Here is a 17312-nt window from a genome sequence, read left to right on the forward strand (position 1 = left end):
TTTTAGTTGCCCTTTTCTGAACCTTTTCTAATGCCAGTATATCTTTTTTTAGATGAGGGGACCAAATCTGTACGCAGTATTCAAGATGTGGCATACCATAGATTTATATAAGGGTAATAAGATATTCTCCGTCTTATTCTCTATCCCTTTTTTTTTTATGATTCCTAACATCCCATTTGCTTTTTTTATACTGATACAAACCCAAAATGTAGAAATGCTTAAACCAGTTTAACCCATTGCTTACATTGATTTAGCTTTCATTGGTAAATTACCAATTAGCACTAAAGCAATACAGAGCCGGATGAAGGCATAGACACTGAAGGCCAGAGGTGGGCAAACTACAGCCCGCAGGCCACATCTGGCCCACGGAACCATCCTGCCTGGCCCCTGAGCTCCTGGCCCGGGAGGCTAGGGTAGGCTAGCCCCAGGCCCCTCCCCCGCTGTCCCCCCTCCCACACAGCCATGCCGCCGCGTGTGCAGCACTCTGGGCAACGGGGCTGCCTGCTTATGCAGGAGCAGTGCAGCACTGTGTCTGGCTCTGGCCGGGCGGCCAGATATGCTGCTCTGAGCAGCATGGTAAGGGGGCCGGGAGGTTGGATAAGGGGTAGCGCGTTTCAGGGGACAGTCAGGGGCAGTTGGATGGGGTAGAGGTTGGGGGGGCAGTCAGGGAATGGGGAGCAGGCGGGGATTAGATGGGGGTGGAGTCCCGGGGTGTGGTCAGGGGACAAGGAGTTGGGGGGGGAGGTTGGATGGGTTGGGGGCTTTGATGGGGGCAGGCAGGAGGTGGGAGGGGGCAGAAAGGGAGCAGGGGCCAGGCTGTTTGGGGAGGCACAGCCTTCCCTACCTGCCCCTCCATACAGTTCCACACTCCGATGTGGCCCTCAGGCCAAAAAGGTTGACCACCCTTGCTATAGGCCATGCTAAGGGCCATACAACCTACATTTATATAATTACATTGGACGCTTAGCTTTTATTTAAAAACAAAAGTTTCTAGCCCTCATGATTGCTCAGAAACTTGAAAACATGGACAGGGTGTTATCAAAGCTCTGATGCTTGCCTGAGTCTGCAGAGGCACCATGTTCATTACTGAGAGCCCCTTGACACTCCTGGGTGGAGGAGGGCAGCTGCTTGCTACTCCAGGCTGTGTGCAGGCCCATAGTGTGCGACTGAGGACAGAGCAATAGCGTGTTCTGTATTGTGGTGGTACTAAGACACTGAGTTTCCCTCAGTCCTGGACATATGGTTACACTGGTTTGACGGTTGCTATATTAGGAATTTGCACTTATTTGTAAACAGGATAATTTTAAAAGTGATTTTAGTTAAACTGGTACACTTCTCTAGTACAGCGGTTCTCTACCAGCGGTCCGTGGCCTCCTGGAGGGCCATAAGTCCTTTCAAGGGGGCCTCAGGACCCCCACAGCTGAAACCCAGAGCCTGAACCCCGGTGCCCCCCACCATGGGGCTTAAACCCCGAGCCCTGACACCTCCTGCTAAGAGGCTGAAACTCCGAGTCCCGGCACCACCCCCCACCACTGCAGAATGGGGCAGTCCTGGGGGCAGCTCTACACCCCACTTCCTCCTCTCCCCAACCCCGAGGCCCAAGCCCCTGGCTAAGTCGGAGGCGGTAAGCTGCAGCCGGGCAGTGCAGGCAGCTGCTGCTCTGACTGGTGTCAAGAAGCAGGGAGTCATCTGCTGCTGGTGCCCGGGGTTGTTGCTGCTCCTTAGCTCATGCAGCCGGTAAGAGCTGCCTAGGCAGGGGGACCCCAGTCTGTGGCTGGCAGAGCCCTTGGGGAGTATTGCCCACAGGGGAACCCTCCAAGTACACAGCCCCTAGCTACCCTCTCCCTGCACCCTGAGCTACCCTCCTACCTGCACACAGACCCTCACTACCCCTCTCCCTGCACCCTGAGCAACCCCCCTGCCCGCACACAGCCCCTAGCTACGCTCTCCTTGCAACTTGAGCTACCCCCCAATCCCACACAGCCCCTAGCTACCCACTCCCTGCACACTGAGTGACCTCCCTGCCTGCACACAGCCCCAAGCTACCCTCTCCCTGTACGCTGAGCAGTTTTCAAACTTTTTGAGCTGAACCATCACCACACACAACCCAGATAGGCCTGCTGAAGTGAGTCAGGGGGTGAAGGCGGCACTGCATCCTTGGACCCTGCTGTGCAGAGCTGGCCCAAGCCCCACTGACCCCTGCCCCTAAAAATAGAAGTCAAACTATGCCTATGCCCAAGGGCCCACCCCTGGCCTGGAGTCCTGAGAACCCCCCCCCCATCCCCTGCTGGGTCCAACAGTTTTCATAGCATGTTGAGGGTGGCCTCAGAAAGAAAAAGGTTGAGAACCCCTGCTCTAGTACATGCAAGGTCTGGGTCTCAACTAAGAAAATACAAATACTGCCTAAAACTTATCACTGCAAGAACACAGCAATTTTATTCCTCACCACCTTTCCCCCCTGTTTATAGTACTGATCCTCTTAGCTAAACTTAGCTCTAGCTCTGACGGGCACAGCTCCACTGGCTTCAATGGAGCCGTGCCCATTTATACCAGAGCTGAATTTGGTCCATCCTCTCTCCTGCTCCAGAATGCAATCTCTTTGGTTTCTTGTCTCTTGGCTTTCATTGGAGTTTCAGAGGCTGGGGTCTCAGTTTCTAGGTTACCATTCAAAATCTACATTCAATTAAAAACATCTGAGGCAAGATCATACTGGAATGTTTTAACTTCATACTGAAGGGCAGAAAACCTAAGCCTGGTTCAAATGAACATGAAACCCACCCAAACTCATTTTTTTATTTAACATAGTAACTTAAATTCCTAACTACATTTCCAAGAAAAAAGCTTTTGATGATATCTCAGTCACACCCATGTAAAATTTTAGGTCAAGCTGAATATCGCATTAAAGATTCTGAGCTTTAAAACAATATTAAGCTTTAGATGTAATGTATAATGATGCCATTTAAATAGCTGACTTCAAACTTTTCAGGCTTGCTAGTTCCTTAGTCTTAGCTGCATATTCAGTTAAATATTTTCTAATTGACATAACATTTTAAATCAAATTGTTTGATCCAGAGCTTGGCCTTTCAATTAGTTGCCATAGGGCCTAGTGCAGGGGAGGGAAAACTATGGCCTGTGGGCCGGATCTGGCCCATCAGGGCTTTCAATCTGGCCTGTGGGATTGCCAGCCCCGTGGTGCAGCAGCGCTAAGGAAGACTCCCTGCCTGCCCTGGTCCTGCACCGTTCCCTGAAGCAGTTAGCACCACGTCCCTGCAGCCCTTGGGGGAACAGGATGGGGGGTCAGGGGCTTTATGTGTTGCCCTCACCTGCAGGCACCGCTCCCCGCAGCTCCCATTGGCTGGGAATGGGGAGCTGTGGGAGTGGTACCTGTAGGCAAAGGCAGCGCACAGCAGAGCCACTTGCTCCACCCCAGTCCCAGGAGCCACTGCCGGACATGCTCGCTACTTCCAGGAGCAGTGCAGGGCCAGGGCAGACAGGGAACCTGCCTTAGTCCTGCTGCACAGCACTGCCACCCCAGAGCCGCTCAAGGTAAGTGGTGCTGGGCCAAAGCCCGCACCCTGAATGCCTTCTGCACCCCAACCGCCTGCCCTGACCCCCCGAAACTCCTGCCTTGAGCCCCCTGCCACACTCCAGCTCCCTGCCCTGAGCCCCCTCCTGTACTCCAACCTCCTGCCCTGAGCCCCCTCGCACTCCGCACACCTCCTACACCCAACCCCCGCTGCACCCAAACACGCTCTCCTGAACCCCTTCAGGCACAAGGCACCCCTCCCACACCTTGCAATCCTTTCTGCACCCCAACCTGCTGCCCCAGCCCTGCATTCATGGCCCTGCATACTATTTCCCCACCCAGATGTGGCCCTCGGGCCAAAAAGTTTGCCCTAGTGGGTTAATTGACTACCATACTAACAGGAAAAAGTTAGGGTAAGAAAGCAAGGAAATACTAACACAAAACCCCCAAAAGCAAAGCACACAGGAAGTCACAATGAATAAGAGAAGGTGGAAAGAATTGAAAACAGGAAGGGGATGTTGTTCAATATTTCAACAAAGGAAATGTAGGAGGAGAACAAAAACATTTCAAAAGTGATAATATTTAAGTTACTACAATTACTTTATTTGCATTGTGTTGTATTTTTGACAACTGTACTAAATAACATTTTAATAGAGAAACATCTACTAGGACCTGATTACACAAGGGAAAATTAACAAACCTAAAGTTGAACATTTGATAAATGTCACTTTGTGCCTCAACAGTGGGACCAGAGGTGGAGCCAGCCAATCATGATCTGTAAACAGGATAGATGCCCACATTTCTTCTCCCACACTCAGTGAATGACACTGAAAACCTGGACTTACTTACTTGCGAGGATGGGAATGGACAAAACATAACCAGTCCTGATAATTTCCAACTCATTAATCATAGTCATTTATCTGAAAATTAATTCAGACCTTTGCTTTTTTAAAAGAAGCAAACCACTACTGAATAAGTTCTCAAATACTTAAGCAAGCACATAGAAGAAATTCAATATTATTACACACCGTATTGGTGGACAGTGCATTAAGAGGTGACTCTTCAGAATAAAAGTTGTGTACCGTATAAACATGCTATGTAAAACATATGGTATAAACACTTGAGTCTCAAATATTACACTTAGCATTCTACTTGCAGAGTTTATAGTCTTAAAATTTTATACATTGGGATATTTGTACTTATCAGCCCCCATTAGTGCCTTATCTGAGCTCTTCAAAATCTGTACTGTGTTTATCCTCCCAATGCCATTGTGAAGTAGGGAAGTATTGTCCCCTTTTCACAGAGGCCTTATTGGAAATCCTGGGAGGTATTTGGGGGACAAACTCCCTTGATTTCGTAAGAGTTACGTGCCTAAATATCTTTGAGGATCTGGGCTTAAATGACTTGTCCAAAGTCACACAGAAGTTGTGATGAAGCAGGTAAACCAATCCCAAGTTTCCGAAGTCCCCAAGTGAGTGCCCTAACATAGGACCATCCTTCTTCTCTTTGTATACTGTGAAAGAACAAACATTTGTATGAGAAGACATACTGGAACAGTAGCAATAATCTTCATGGCCCAAATATTCACATAGAATTTGGGCATAATCAAAATTAAGGCTACCAATATTCTACCTTCCAGAATACAGCGAAGTCAAATGCACAGAAAGTACCAAACAATATTTATAGTCATTAAATGTATCTATTTGGTTCTAGGGGGAGAGAGCATAAACTTAGCCACCAGTCTCTTTTTTATCTATTTTTATATCAACTTTCTGATATACTATACTAACATTTTGGGATTTTTTAAAAATACAAAATAAATACTGTACTATGTGTGATTTAGACCCCTAAACAAAAACATTTTTTAGTAATGTCACATGAATTAAAGGATAATTTTTTTTGGTATACAAAACTATTCTACGAGTGTATCCTTGAGCAGGTCACTTAACGTCTTGCTGTACTGTCCTCAGTACTTTGATATTTTCAGGTGAAAGGAAATGTATAAGAACTTCTCAGACAATTCAGTTTCCTAATACAACAAGCAGGTTCCATGATATAGAAAGGAAGTGGTTTCCTGGTGCCCCCCACGATTATTTTAACATGCTCAGACATCTTAGGTAAGAGTTTACACCCATTTTACAGAAAGGTAAACTGCGGCAGAGAAGGGATGAGCCAAAGTCACAGAAACCAGTAGCAGAGCTCAGTATAAAACCCAGCAGCCTCGACTCTAAACCCTCTGCCCTTCCCACTGGGGTCTAGGGCATGGGGTGAGTGTGGGGCTGGGGCACAGTTACACCCTCCCCGATGCCTGTGAGTTGGGTGAGTTACACCCGCCCGGGCTCACAAGGGAGATCACACCCCCGCCAATGCCCATGGCGACTGTGCAGGCGGCCCGCACCCCACAAGTTACCCGTGCCTCTGAGGAAGGGATGGGGTCAGGCCCCAAGCCAGTAGGGGGCACCTCCCTATGGAAAGCGGGGTGCGATGTCCATAGACACCCACCCTCCCCAAACAGGGGGGGGGGGGAGTCCTGAGAGAACAGACGCCTCCCTCCCGCAACCAATCAGGAGCCTGGCTGGTGGCCCCGTGGCGGCGGTTGGCGCGGCGCCGGCCGTTAAGTCTCGTTTGCAACCAATCGGCGCGGACGGCTACGGCTGCCTAGGCCTGGGCTCCTCCTCCTGTGACCGCGGGGTCGGGGAGCCGCCGCGGGCGCCATTTCCTCAGCGCCCCCGCGGCGGCGCGGCTGCATCAGCGCTGACGTGGAGGCGACGTGCGGCTGCGCCCGGCCCAATCCCCCCCCCACCCACCCCTCCTGTGACGGGGGCATCACGTACAGGGCGGCGGGTGAGTGCGGGAGGGGGCGGGGACACGTGTGTGTGTGTGTGTGTGTGCGTGTGTGCGCGCAGCCCGACCCCCTGCCGGCCGGGAGTGGGGGGGAGAGGCCGGGCGAGGGAGACAAGCCGGGGGAGAGGAGCGGGGCATGAGGGCACCCAGGGCCGCGAGAGGAGAGGGCGGGTGCGGCGGCGGCCGCTGAGTGTGTGGGTGTGACGCGCTGCGTGTGCCCCCGTCCCCGTCCCCGGGGGGCTCCGTCCGGAGGGGTTTGTTTACCCAGCCGCCTGCTCCTCCTTAGAGGGTGCGAGTCAGCCGAGCAGCTCGGCTCCCCACCGCCGCACTCCCGGGTGCCTTTCCCCGAATCTCTGGGCTTCGCTCCCTCCCCTTTAAACAGCCTCTGTCAGTAGTAGGTACTTGGTCAGTTTCACGGCGCTAGGGTCTAGGCGCTTCAGGCTGGTGGGGGGAGGTTCATCCTCACGTCACCCCGGCAGGCAGGGAATGGGAAAGTGCTGCTCTCACCCCTGGGGATCGGAGGCGCGGAGAGACTGAGGGTGGGGGCCCCGAAGGGATTTAGACACCGCTGAGCATCACAGCACCTAACATTTAGGTACCTAGAAAATTACAGGAACAAGAACGCCCGCCCCAAAGCAGAGTCCCGCGCCTGGACTCCCCCTGGGATACACGAGGGGAGAGAGGCGCCCTAGGATGCGACCCGCAAACGCCAGCCGGCTAGAGCAGGAGCCGCCTAAGCTGGCCAAGGCCAGAGGGGCATGTGCTAACCCCAGCCCTGCTCACAGAGCGAGGCACCTCCTAAGGCCGTCTCTAGAAGTCTTACAGGGGACACCGCTGCTGCTCCCCGGTGTAGCGACCGTAGCGGAGACGCTGATTACCGTGACGAAAGAGGTTTTCCCGTCACTGTAGTAAATCCACCCCTTCGAGAGCTGGTAGTTATGTCAATGGAAGAATTTTTCCACTGACCTAGCAGCATGTGCGGTTGGGGAGGGGAGGGGTTAGGTCAACCTACGATGTCGCACAGCATGAAATTTTTCACAGCCCTAAGCAATGCGTGTAGACCAGGCGTAAATCAGACTCCTCCCAGCAGATCAATCTCTGTTTATCAGCCCATGAAGGGAAACCAGCTGTCCGGGCTCACTGCCTAACCTGTTGCTTGAAGAAATGTTAGGTGCCTGCTTCGCTCCACACAAACAGCCAGAGGAAGTGGTGTCCCCAACCGTATGACTTTCATCCCAGTGTTAAAAGAAAAGGAGCACTTGTGGCACCTTAGAGACTTACAAATTTATTTGAGCATAAGCTTTCGTGAGCTACAGCTCACTTCATCAGATGCATTAATGCTGTAGTTCATGAAAGCTTATGCTCAAATTTGTTGGTCTCTAAGGTGCCACAAGTACTCCTTTAATTTTTGCGGATACAGACTAACACGGCTGCTACTCTGATCCCAGTGTTAGAGCGCTTGCCTGGGATGTGGGAGACTGAGGTTCAATACAGCCCTCTCTGCTCAGGAGAGTGTTCTAACCACTGAACAGTGCAAGTTTTCTGATGTGGGGCTCCCTTAGTGTCTCCTGTTGAAGCTTGTGGCACCTTAGAGACTAACAAATTTATTAGAGCATAAGCTTTTGTGAGCTACAGCTCACTTCATCGGATGAAGTGAGCTGTAGCTCACGAAAGCTTATTCTCTAATAAATTTGTTAGTCTCTAAGGTGCCACAAGTACTCCTTTTCTTTTTGTGAATACAGACTAACACGGCTGCTACTCTGAAACCTGTTGAAGCTGTTCCCCTATGGATAAATAATGTAAGAGTGACTGGAGGCAGGGGACTGGGCTGAAATCCACCTGAGAGGGGGAGATGCCCTAATCATGGCATTTCAGTGTCATTCTCTCTTTGGTTTGTTATTGAGAGAGAAGAGAGTTATTCCCACTCTGAAGCATGGAGCAATAACAGGATCCATGCTGATGTAAAGGGTTAGCCTTGGATGCCCTGGCACATGACGTGTACAACTGGCAGCAGGCAGCCAGTACTTGGTATGATGTGTGTGGGAAGGAGCACAGTGTTTGTATAGAGCAGTGGTTCTCAACCAGGGGTACAGAGGCCTGGGGGGGTACACCTAGGTCTTCCAGGGGTACATAATTCCAGGGATACCTAATTCATTTAGATATTTGCCTAGTTTTACAACAGGCTACATAAACACTAACGAACTGTCAGGATTCTTTCCCCACTCTGAACTGTAGGGTACAGATGTGGGGACCAGCAGAAGAGACCCCCAAGCTTATTCTTACTAGCTTAGGTTAAAAACTTCCCCAAGGTACAAACTTTGCCTTGTCCTTGAACAGTATGCTGCCATTACCAAGCATTTTAAACGAAGAACAGGGAAAGAGACCACTTGGAGACGTCTTTCCCAAAATATCCCCTCCAGCCCTACACCCCCTTTCCTGGGGGAAGGCTTGATAATAATCCTCACCAATTCATATAGGTGAACACAGACCCAAACCCTTGGATCTTAAGAACAATGAAAAATCAATCAGGTTCTTAAAAGAAGAACTTTAATTAAAGAAAAGGTAAAAGAATCACCTCTGTAAAATCAGGATGGAAAATACTTTCCAGGGTGTTCAGATTCAAAACACAGAGGATCCCCCTCTGGGCAAAATCTTAAAGTTACAGAAAACAGGAATAAACCTTCCTGTTAATACAGGAACCTTAATACAGGGAAAATTCACATAAAACAAAAGATAAACTAATCCTCCTTGTCTGGCTTATCTATACTGGTTGCAATATCGGAGACTTGGATTAGGATGGGTTGGAGAAGATGGATTTCTGTCTGGCCTTTCTCAGTCCCAAGAGAGAACAACTACACTAAACAAAGAGCACAAACAAAAGCCTTCCCCTCCCCAAGATTTGAAAGTATCTTGTCCCCTTATTGGTCCTTTGGGTCAGGAGCCAGCCAGGTTAGCTGAGCTTCTTAACCCTTTACAGGTAACAGGATGTTGCCTCTGGCCAGGAGGGTTTTTATCGCACTGTATACAGAAAGGTGGTTACCCTTCCCTTTATATTTATGACATGAAGTCACTACAAACTAAAATTTCATACAATGATTTGTTTATACTGATCTATGTACTCTACACTGAAATGCAAGTACAAAGTATTCCATTTAATTTATTTTATAATTATATGGTAAAATGAGAAAAGTAAGCAATTTTCCAGTATTAGTGTGTTATGACACTTTTGTATTTTTATGTCTGATTTTGTAAGCAAGTAATTTTTAAGTGAGATGAAACTTGGGGGGACACAAGACAAATCAGACTCCTGAAAGGGATACAGTAGTCTAGAAAGGTTGTGAATCACTGGTATAGAGGGAGTGAGGGCACACTGCCTGGGGGAGGGGCTTAGCAAGGTCCTCTGTGATTAGGGTAGGAGTAACACTGCGTATATGCTTCAAGAGGGGATGGAGGGCACAAAGGATGGTATTATGCATGGCAGGATATGGGGGAAGCATTTTGTGGAAGTGGCTAAGGTAAATTGCAGACTCTCAAGCAATATATGTGTCTGTGTATTACTGGGGATGCTCCTGTTTTGTATAATATTTCGGGTGAATGGCACAGAGTCACCATTTTTCTTGGTAGCCTTCTTTGGCAATTCTCTGGGAAGGGATCTGGATCGGCCTGATCTCTTTTAACTAGATTATAGCCTTGCAGGTAAGGGCAGAGAAGGTCCCTGTGGGATTGATAAGAAACAGGTCTCTTTCCAAAACTTTGAGTCAGTGTCTTGGCTCCAACTCTGCTGTTTTCAAGCTTTTACTCATGCCTGAGTCCAGTTGTATCTCATGCAGCTGAACAGCTGTTCCAACCAGATCTTCACATTAAATGATAATCTCATCTACACTGTAACTGTAGATTGAACTCCACTTTGTTCTTTGACACAGCTGTTGCATGTCTAAAAATCACAGCAGGCCTAATATTGAATTTCTCTCACCTGTAGTATTAGGTGAGCAGATGTGTCCTGAGTGACATGTATCATCTTACCTGCCCTAATACCAGTGACTTCCCCCCCCCCTCTTTTTGCTAAGACTGTTACAGTCCTCAGAGAAAAGGAATAGAATGGAAAAATGTTGGAATATGGGAGAAGATGAAAAGTGGAGATTGCTACTAATAATGGAAATTAATATGAGAACTACTGTCTTGATATGAAATCAATAGAATGATGCTGTTAAGTAGAGAGAGCTGCAGGTGGTGCTCAGTTTGCATAACAAATACATGTTCCTGAACACTATTTCTGTCTGGTCCCTGCTTGTTGGCCTGAAAAAAAAAATAATGGCCTTGAAATCCATAAATAAATGGATTCTGAGTTTGCTATCTGCAACTTTCCCTCAAACACAAGGCCCTGCACTCTATGAGTGAAGTTTACAGGGTTGGTAGCCAGAAGAAGAAAACCCTTAAGATGTGTAATGTCCATCTGACATTTGAAAGATTTGCAGAGGCAGAAAAATGATGCACCCAGTGAGACATCAATGGAAGTGCTGAATCACATAGCTTATCTGCCTTTTATTTACTAGCAGTTTCTTTACTACTATGCAACCTTTGGTGAGAATTTATACGTTCTGATATTTTATATCATAAAAGTGTACTGTAATAAACTAAATTATTTTACAATGGCTCTGTGTATTTAATTAAGGTATCTGATGCTTCAGGTCATACTGAATTCTGGAGCAATTTGATTACTGGTTATGCAGCTAAATCTCATCAACAAATATTAAAGATGAATTTTTTATTATAAGGATTTCAAAATTAAAAACAGCATGCAATTATTTTCCTCAAAAGTATTTTGTTTATCTTTATAGGGCTAAGCTTTTTTTTTTTTTTTTTTTAAATCAGTCTCCCTTCAGTGGGAAAGAAAAACTTTCAAAATAAAGGTTCATGTCTCCAAATTTGAGTGGCATCTGCCTATCTTGGGTCCCATGATTGGAGCCCTGTGCAAAAGATACAAAATTTGTATCTGCATCCAATCCACGATCCACAAATATGGTCTGTGGATACAAAATGGATATCTACAGCTTTGCAGGGTTCTAGATATAAAATTTGGATCTGCATCTATCAGGGTTCCCCCTCACACTCTGAGCTCTGGGGTACAGATGTGGAGACCAGCATGAAAGACCCCCAAAGCTTATATTTTACCATCTTAGGTTAAAACTTGTCTAAGGCATTAATTTCTTAGACTGATATTGCTGCCATCACCAAGTGATTTACACAAAATATTCAGGGAATGGTCACTTGGAATCCCTATCCCCCTAAAATATCTCCACAAGCCCCTTCATCCCTCTTTCCTGGGGAGGCTTGAGAATAAACTACCAACCAGTTGTCTTGGCAATGTGAGCACAGACCAGACCCTTTGTCTTCAGGACACTGAAATCAATCAGGTTTTTAAAAGAAGAACTTTATTTATAAAGAAAAAAGTAAAAGAATCATACCTGCAAAATCAGGATGCAAGTTAACTTTACAGGGTACTAAAAAGATTTAAAACACAGAGGATTCCCCTCTGGGCTCAACTTCACAGTTACAAAAACAGGAATGAAATTACCCCTGTAGCATAGGAAAATTCACAGGCCAAAACAAAAGATAACCTAATACATTTCCTTGCCCTATTCATAGTTTCTGTGGTTTTAGATGGATTAGTCCAGGTATATTTTCAGGAGATAGTGTACCTGCTTGGCTTCTCCCTCCATCTGGAGAGGGAACAACAAACAAATCCTTCCCCGCCAGTACAGTTGCCAAGGATACATAAAGGTTGCTACCCTTCCCCCTATATTTATGACAGCATCTGTCCGCAAACATGATCAGCGGTTATCCGCATCCGTAGATGTAGATATCCGCGGATATCTGCAGATTTGCATGGCTCTACACACGATCAGCTTTCCCTTCTAGCAATGGCTACTTCTACTTGGCTTTTATCCAGTCAGTGCTGCTTCTGTGGCTCATAAGGCAAATGGTTTCTGGTGGAATGAATTTTCTGGCTCTGAAGTTTATTTTGGGAGGAGGGGTAGAGGAGGGTTACTTCTGCCTCTGTTTTTTCTCTTTTACATATCTGACATCTTTATTGACACTGTTTTCAAGCTATTTCCACATATAAAATCTATTGTCAGTAACACTCTTAATGTACTGGCATTTTCTCATTAGTTGAGCAGTATATCAACTTAGTTCTGATATGAGGCCAGTGCCAAACATCCATTCCACAAGCCGAAATAAACTTTGAAAATACTAGATTAAAGAAACTGATACATAAAAGAAATAAATCACAATGCAATATAACTTAATATGTTTTCAAACAGTAAAAGCATTTCCTTAGAGGATTTCAGATTTCCTGACACTCTGAGAAAGTTCAGTACTGCAAATTTAACAGTAAAGACACAGAGAAACACATTTCCAAATGCAGAGTGTACCTGTTACTCAAACTGCAAAATCTTGATACTAGGTACACAATAAACAATATCAGAATAAGTTATTACAGTGTCATTAGTGAGACAGAGAAAATAGGCATATATGTTTCCAGCCCCTAGATTTTTCCTCACCATTGCCAGGAAAAAAACGCATACATTTGTCTTACATTAAATTACAGAATATATTTTCAACCATAATTCATGGAAGTGCAGTCATGTAACTTGTGTGTGTTAATATAAAAATCCTGCCTAATTAATATCAATGTATTGCCTCGTAACTTTTGAAAGGTAGTAAGCAACCCAGATGAAAAATATAACAATCGTATTAATATTTAATATCAAAATAAATCTCATGATATGTAACTGATTTGTAATTAAACCATGTTTATATAAAATAAAGCAATTTTTGAGTTTAGGGTTAAATCCATATACAAGGCCTATAAAGTTATAATGGTTTGAAAGATCAGTCTTCCGTAAAAAACAAACAGAAACTGTTTATTGTTCCTGATTTTCCAGACAATGTGATCTCTGTCATCAAAATGAGTTACGATCCTTGCTGGATATATAAAGCTAAAACTTAATTCCATTACTCATGGATCCTATAAGGCTTTTACAAAGACCTTTGGGCTTTTCATGAAATAAGGAGTATGAGATGAATGTTATTTTTATTATTGCAGTACCTAGGAGCCCTAGTCATGGACTAGAAGCCCACTGTTCTTTGTGCTGCACAAACACAGAAGAAGATGGTCCCTGCCCCAAAGAACTATGTAGAGCAGGCCACATGGGGGTGGGGAAATTGCATGCAGGGCCATGAATGTAGGGCTGGGGCAAGGGGTTGGGGTGCAGGAGGGAGTGCAGGTGTGGGAGGGGGTGTGATGTGCAGGAAGGGGCTCAGGGCAAGGGGTTGGGGTGGATGAGTGGTGCTGGGTATATGAGGGGGCTCAGGGCAGGGGGTTGGGGTGCAGGAGAGGTGCGGGGTGCAGTTGGGGGCTCAGGGCAGGGGGGGTTCGGGATGCAGGCTCCGGCCCAGTGCTGCTTACCTGGAGCAGCTCCAGGGTGGCAATGGCACGCAGCAGGGCTAAGACAGGCTCCCTGCCTGCCCTGGCCTTGTACCACGCTGCTCTCGGAACTGGCTGGCACCATGTCCCTATGGCCCCTGGGGGAGGGTGAGCAGAGGCCTCCACGCTGCCCTCATCTGCATGTACCTCCCCTGAAGCTCCCATTGACTGCGGTTCCCCGTTTCCGGCCAATGGGAGCTGTGTGGGCGGTGCCTGAAGGCGAGGGCAGCTCACAGAGCCCTCTGCTCCCACACTCCCAGGGGCTGCAGGCACGTGATGCCGGCCACTTCCAGGAGTGGCGCAGGGCCTGCAGCGCCCTGGGGGCGGCAATCCTGGGGGATAGATCCAAAGCCCTGATGGGCCGGATCTGGCCCGTGGGCCGTAGTTTGCCCACCCCGATGTAGAGCCTTGTTTTGAAATTTAGGAGCAGTGGATCTGTCAATACATTTCCTTTGTCACCGGTGGTTTGCCTCTTATCAAAACTCTGCTTACATTATAGGAAGAAAAAGTCTTCCATTTTGGTAGTCTCTGGACTAAATTAATAACTGTCTGTTTCATGGGTACTTGATATTGAGAACAGTTTTAATAGTCTTTTGGAAAAACATATCACCTGCCTTGGTATTTTCAGATATGCCAACCAAAATACGTCCTTTGTCTTGCACTATGTCTTTATATTATGCAGCTGTTATACTGCAACTTTGTTTTTAGTCAGGCCTTTTATACAAGTTTATGTCAAGGGGACTAGCACACCTTAAATGGCTATTTACCTTTTTGAAGCTTTGTCTTTTACAGACCCAAAGTTTTAGGTTTCACTTGACCTTCATACTCGGAGAAGGCAATTTCTGTGCTCAGTTTAACATTTTGTTCAACAAGTGCATGCGTTCACACGCTGTTGACATTTAAATTAATTTCCCCTTGAAAATAATAACAATAATGGCTTGGCCAGAAGTGATGTTTTAGGAGAACAGTGGTATTAACAAATCTCAGGAATACTAGAAAGAAGACAATATAAACAATTCTAGTGCTATTTGGCTGTGCTGAAGATTAAAAATAGTAAATCATCTGTCTACCTAAAATCCAGAGTATATTCAGCTGTATCTTTGGAGAATACATTTGAATAGATTCCCATGCTTAGGTGTGATTAAAGTGTATTTTAATTGTGTTCTGCATCTGAGATTTGCGTTCTAATTTCCCATGAGTTTTAGCTAAAATCTAGAGCATGATAAAAATACAGTCCTCTTTCTTGTCATATTTTGTAAGGCTGCAGATATCCGAGAGATACTTTCTTAATTTTTTAGTTGTCTTCACTATTTACATCAGTACAATTTAACTGTACATACATCTAATAACAGACATGTGAACTGAAATTAGTTAAGTGTTTAGCTGTCTATGCTACATGAAAGACTTGCCCTTAGAAAGATCAGGAAGGATCATGGAGGTGTCAAAAACAAATAGAATAATACAACTTTTCTGTAGGAGGAGCGCCTTCAGCAATCCATGAGGGATTAAGTCCCTATCTGGGAAATAAAAGATATTGTCAAGATTACAAAACTAGATAGGCATTTTCCTCAAACACTTTATTGCTTTTGTTTCAATGATACTTAGAGCAACAGGCAATGACATTCAACAGCTAATGGAGACTGTCTTTTCACCAAAGCGAGAAAATTGCTACATTTCTAACTAATGGATGTATGGGTCCAGACTTAATATAAATCAACCCCAAAGCAATAAAGTAGTAAAATTGGAAACATGTCAGTTTCTACAGCATGATAGATGATCCTTGCCAGGAGAAGCCAGTGGAACATTTTCCGTGGGACAGGGGTAAAATTAGTAATTTTGAACTAAACCTTATCTCTGAGCGACAGATAATCTTGGATATGAAATATGAAGGTATGATTTTGGAGCTGCATTGTGTAAAAAAATCAGGATCCTACTCTTAATTCCAGAAGAAAGTTTTAGTGACTATGTTGGTAATGCATACTAACTACATTATTGATCCTGGTATTTAAGCTGTTTTCAACTACTGGGACATCCTTTTGGACGTATATATAAAACAACTAGTGTCCTCAAGGCTTTGTCTCGGGTCATAGTGAAATTTCTGGGAGAAAGACTATTTCTTACCAGATCGTTGCCTATTACGGTACTGGGTATGTGCATAAGAAATACAGTAATTCAGCAAGATATTCTTCTCACTTACATGTGCTGTAGGAAGAAGTGGCTGGATACAGTAGGAGATCTTCAGAATAGCCTATGAGTCAATCCAGAATTGCCCCGTTTAAAGTTATACACTCTCCTCTGATTAAATCCTTGGTGCATACTGAGCACCAGTACTCTCAACAACCAAAGATTTTGACTGTACTATTATTTTAGCTTTATTTCCAGGGAAAAGGAACTCACGAGAAGAAACAGGAATGCAGGAGGTACCATCTGGGTATATATTAAATTCTGTATTATTATGGATTGAATTAGAACCGCTGTTGATGTACTAAATAATTTTTCTAACAAACTACACAAAAGATAGACTACTCTAATACCTTCCTCATGGTGTATACACTGACACCATTTGGAAACAAGCTCTTTTAAGAGGAACTTTACTTTAACAGTGTATGAATGCTAGCACTCTGTGACCTGCAATAGCTTCCTGAGAATTTTCTGATAGAATTCAAGGTGGCAGTTTTAACCATTAAAGCCATAAATCATTCAAGACCTACTTGCTAAGAGACATACTGAAACCTGAGATCAGCACAGGGGCTTGAGATGGAAGGAGGCAGGGCATTTTTGTGTATTCGGTCAAGATGGTATTCTTAGAGATACAAAAATTACCTGCAATTCTGCTTCTCTGATGATATCTTTTAACTTGATTCCTTCTCAACCATAGTGGGAGAGAATCATTTTGATGACTTATTTTGGACATAAATTATGTGTAGTGTTTAAGGAGCTATTTGTTTCTCACTCAAAGAAATAACATTCCAGAGAGCACTGAGATACTAGGAGTTGGCTTGTGCATTAAAAATATGTATGGATACTTCAGGGGCCTCAAACCATTGAAACAGGGAGTTCCTGCTTGTCTCACATGATAGCAGAAGACTCAAGAATAGGAACCCTGTCATATTATATCTTCAGAAAAATTAGAACAACAAATAGGTGATTTTCCTTTCCTTGTCTGGTCTTTTCCTGCATTTCCCATAATATTTGGTATGTGTTTGAACAAGATCTCTTTTAATGTCACACTTCTCCTTGAGCCTGCAGTGAAGGCTGTATACTGTTTGTGACATTGGTTTGTTGCTATGGTGATGATTGTGACATCACAACTTCAACATCATAACTTCACTGCAGTGTTCAGTAGGCGAGAAAGTCAGCTGAGGAAAACCAAGCTCTTGTTTTAAACACTCCCACCCTCCATTATGAGCAAGTGTGTCAAGAAATATCATGGAAAAACAACTGTGAGGTAAT

General features: G+C 45.4%; 1 protein-coding gene and 1 long non-coding RNA gene across 8 annotated transcripts in view; one reads left to right on the top strand and one right to left on the bottom strand.

Annotated features, from left to right (window-relative positions):
* Window positions 1–4112: 4112 nt before the first annotated feature.
* On the bottom strand, window positions 4113–6242 carry LOC122459040. The gene is made up of 2 exons (XR_006279461.1): window positions 5937–6242; window positions 4113–5039 (listed from the first exon to the last, which is right to left on the bottom strand). It is a non-coding gene; the product is annotated as an uncharacterized LOC122459040 (long non-coding RNA).
* The window catches only part of CREM (cAMP responsive element modulator), a 79143-nt gene continuing 68064 nt past the window's right edge, over window positions 6234–17312 (top strand). For 4 of the 7 annotated variants that reach the window (XM_038389019.2, XM_038389029.2, XM_043509573.1 and 1 more), the window contains exons 1-2: window positions 6234–6370; window positions 16230–16290. In XM_038389019.2, the coding sequence (XP_038244947.2) occupies window positions 16271–16290 (20 nt within the window). In that variant the 5' untranslated portion in view covers window positions 6234–6370; window positions 16230–16270. The remainder of the gene's footprint in view (window positions 6371–16229; window positions 16291–17312) is intronic. The other 3 variants (XM_043509575.1, XM_043509571.1, XM_038389043.2) reach the window with 3 other exon arrangements.

Source organism: Dermochelys coriacea, chromosome 2 (genome assembly GCF_009764565.3).
Source record: "Dermochelys coriacea isolate rDerCor1 chromosome 2, rDerCor1.pri.v4, whole genome shotgun sequence".
Classification (NCBI taxonomy): domain Eukaryota; kingdom Metazoa; phylum Chordata; order Testudines; family Dermochelyidae; genus Dermochelys; species Dermochelys coriacea.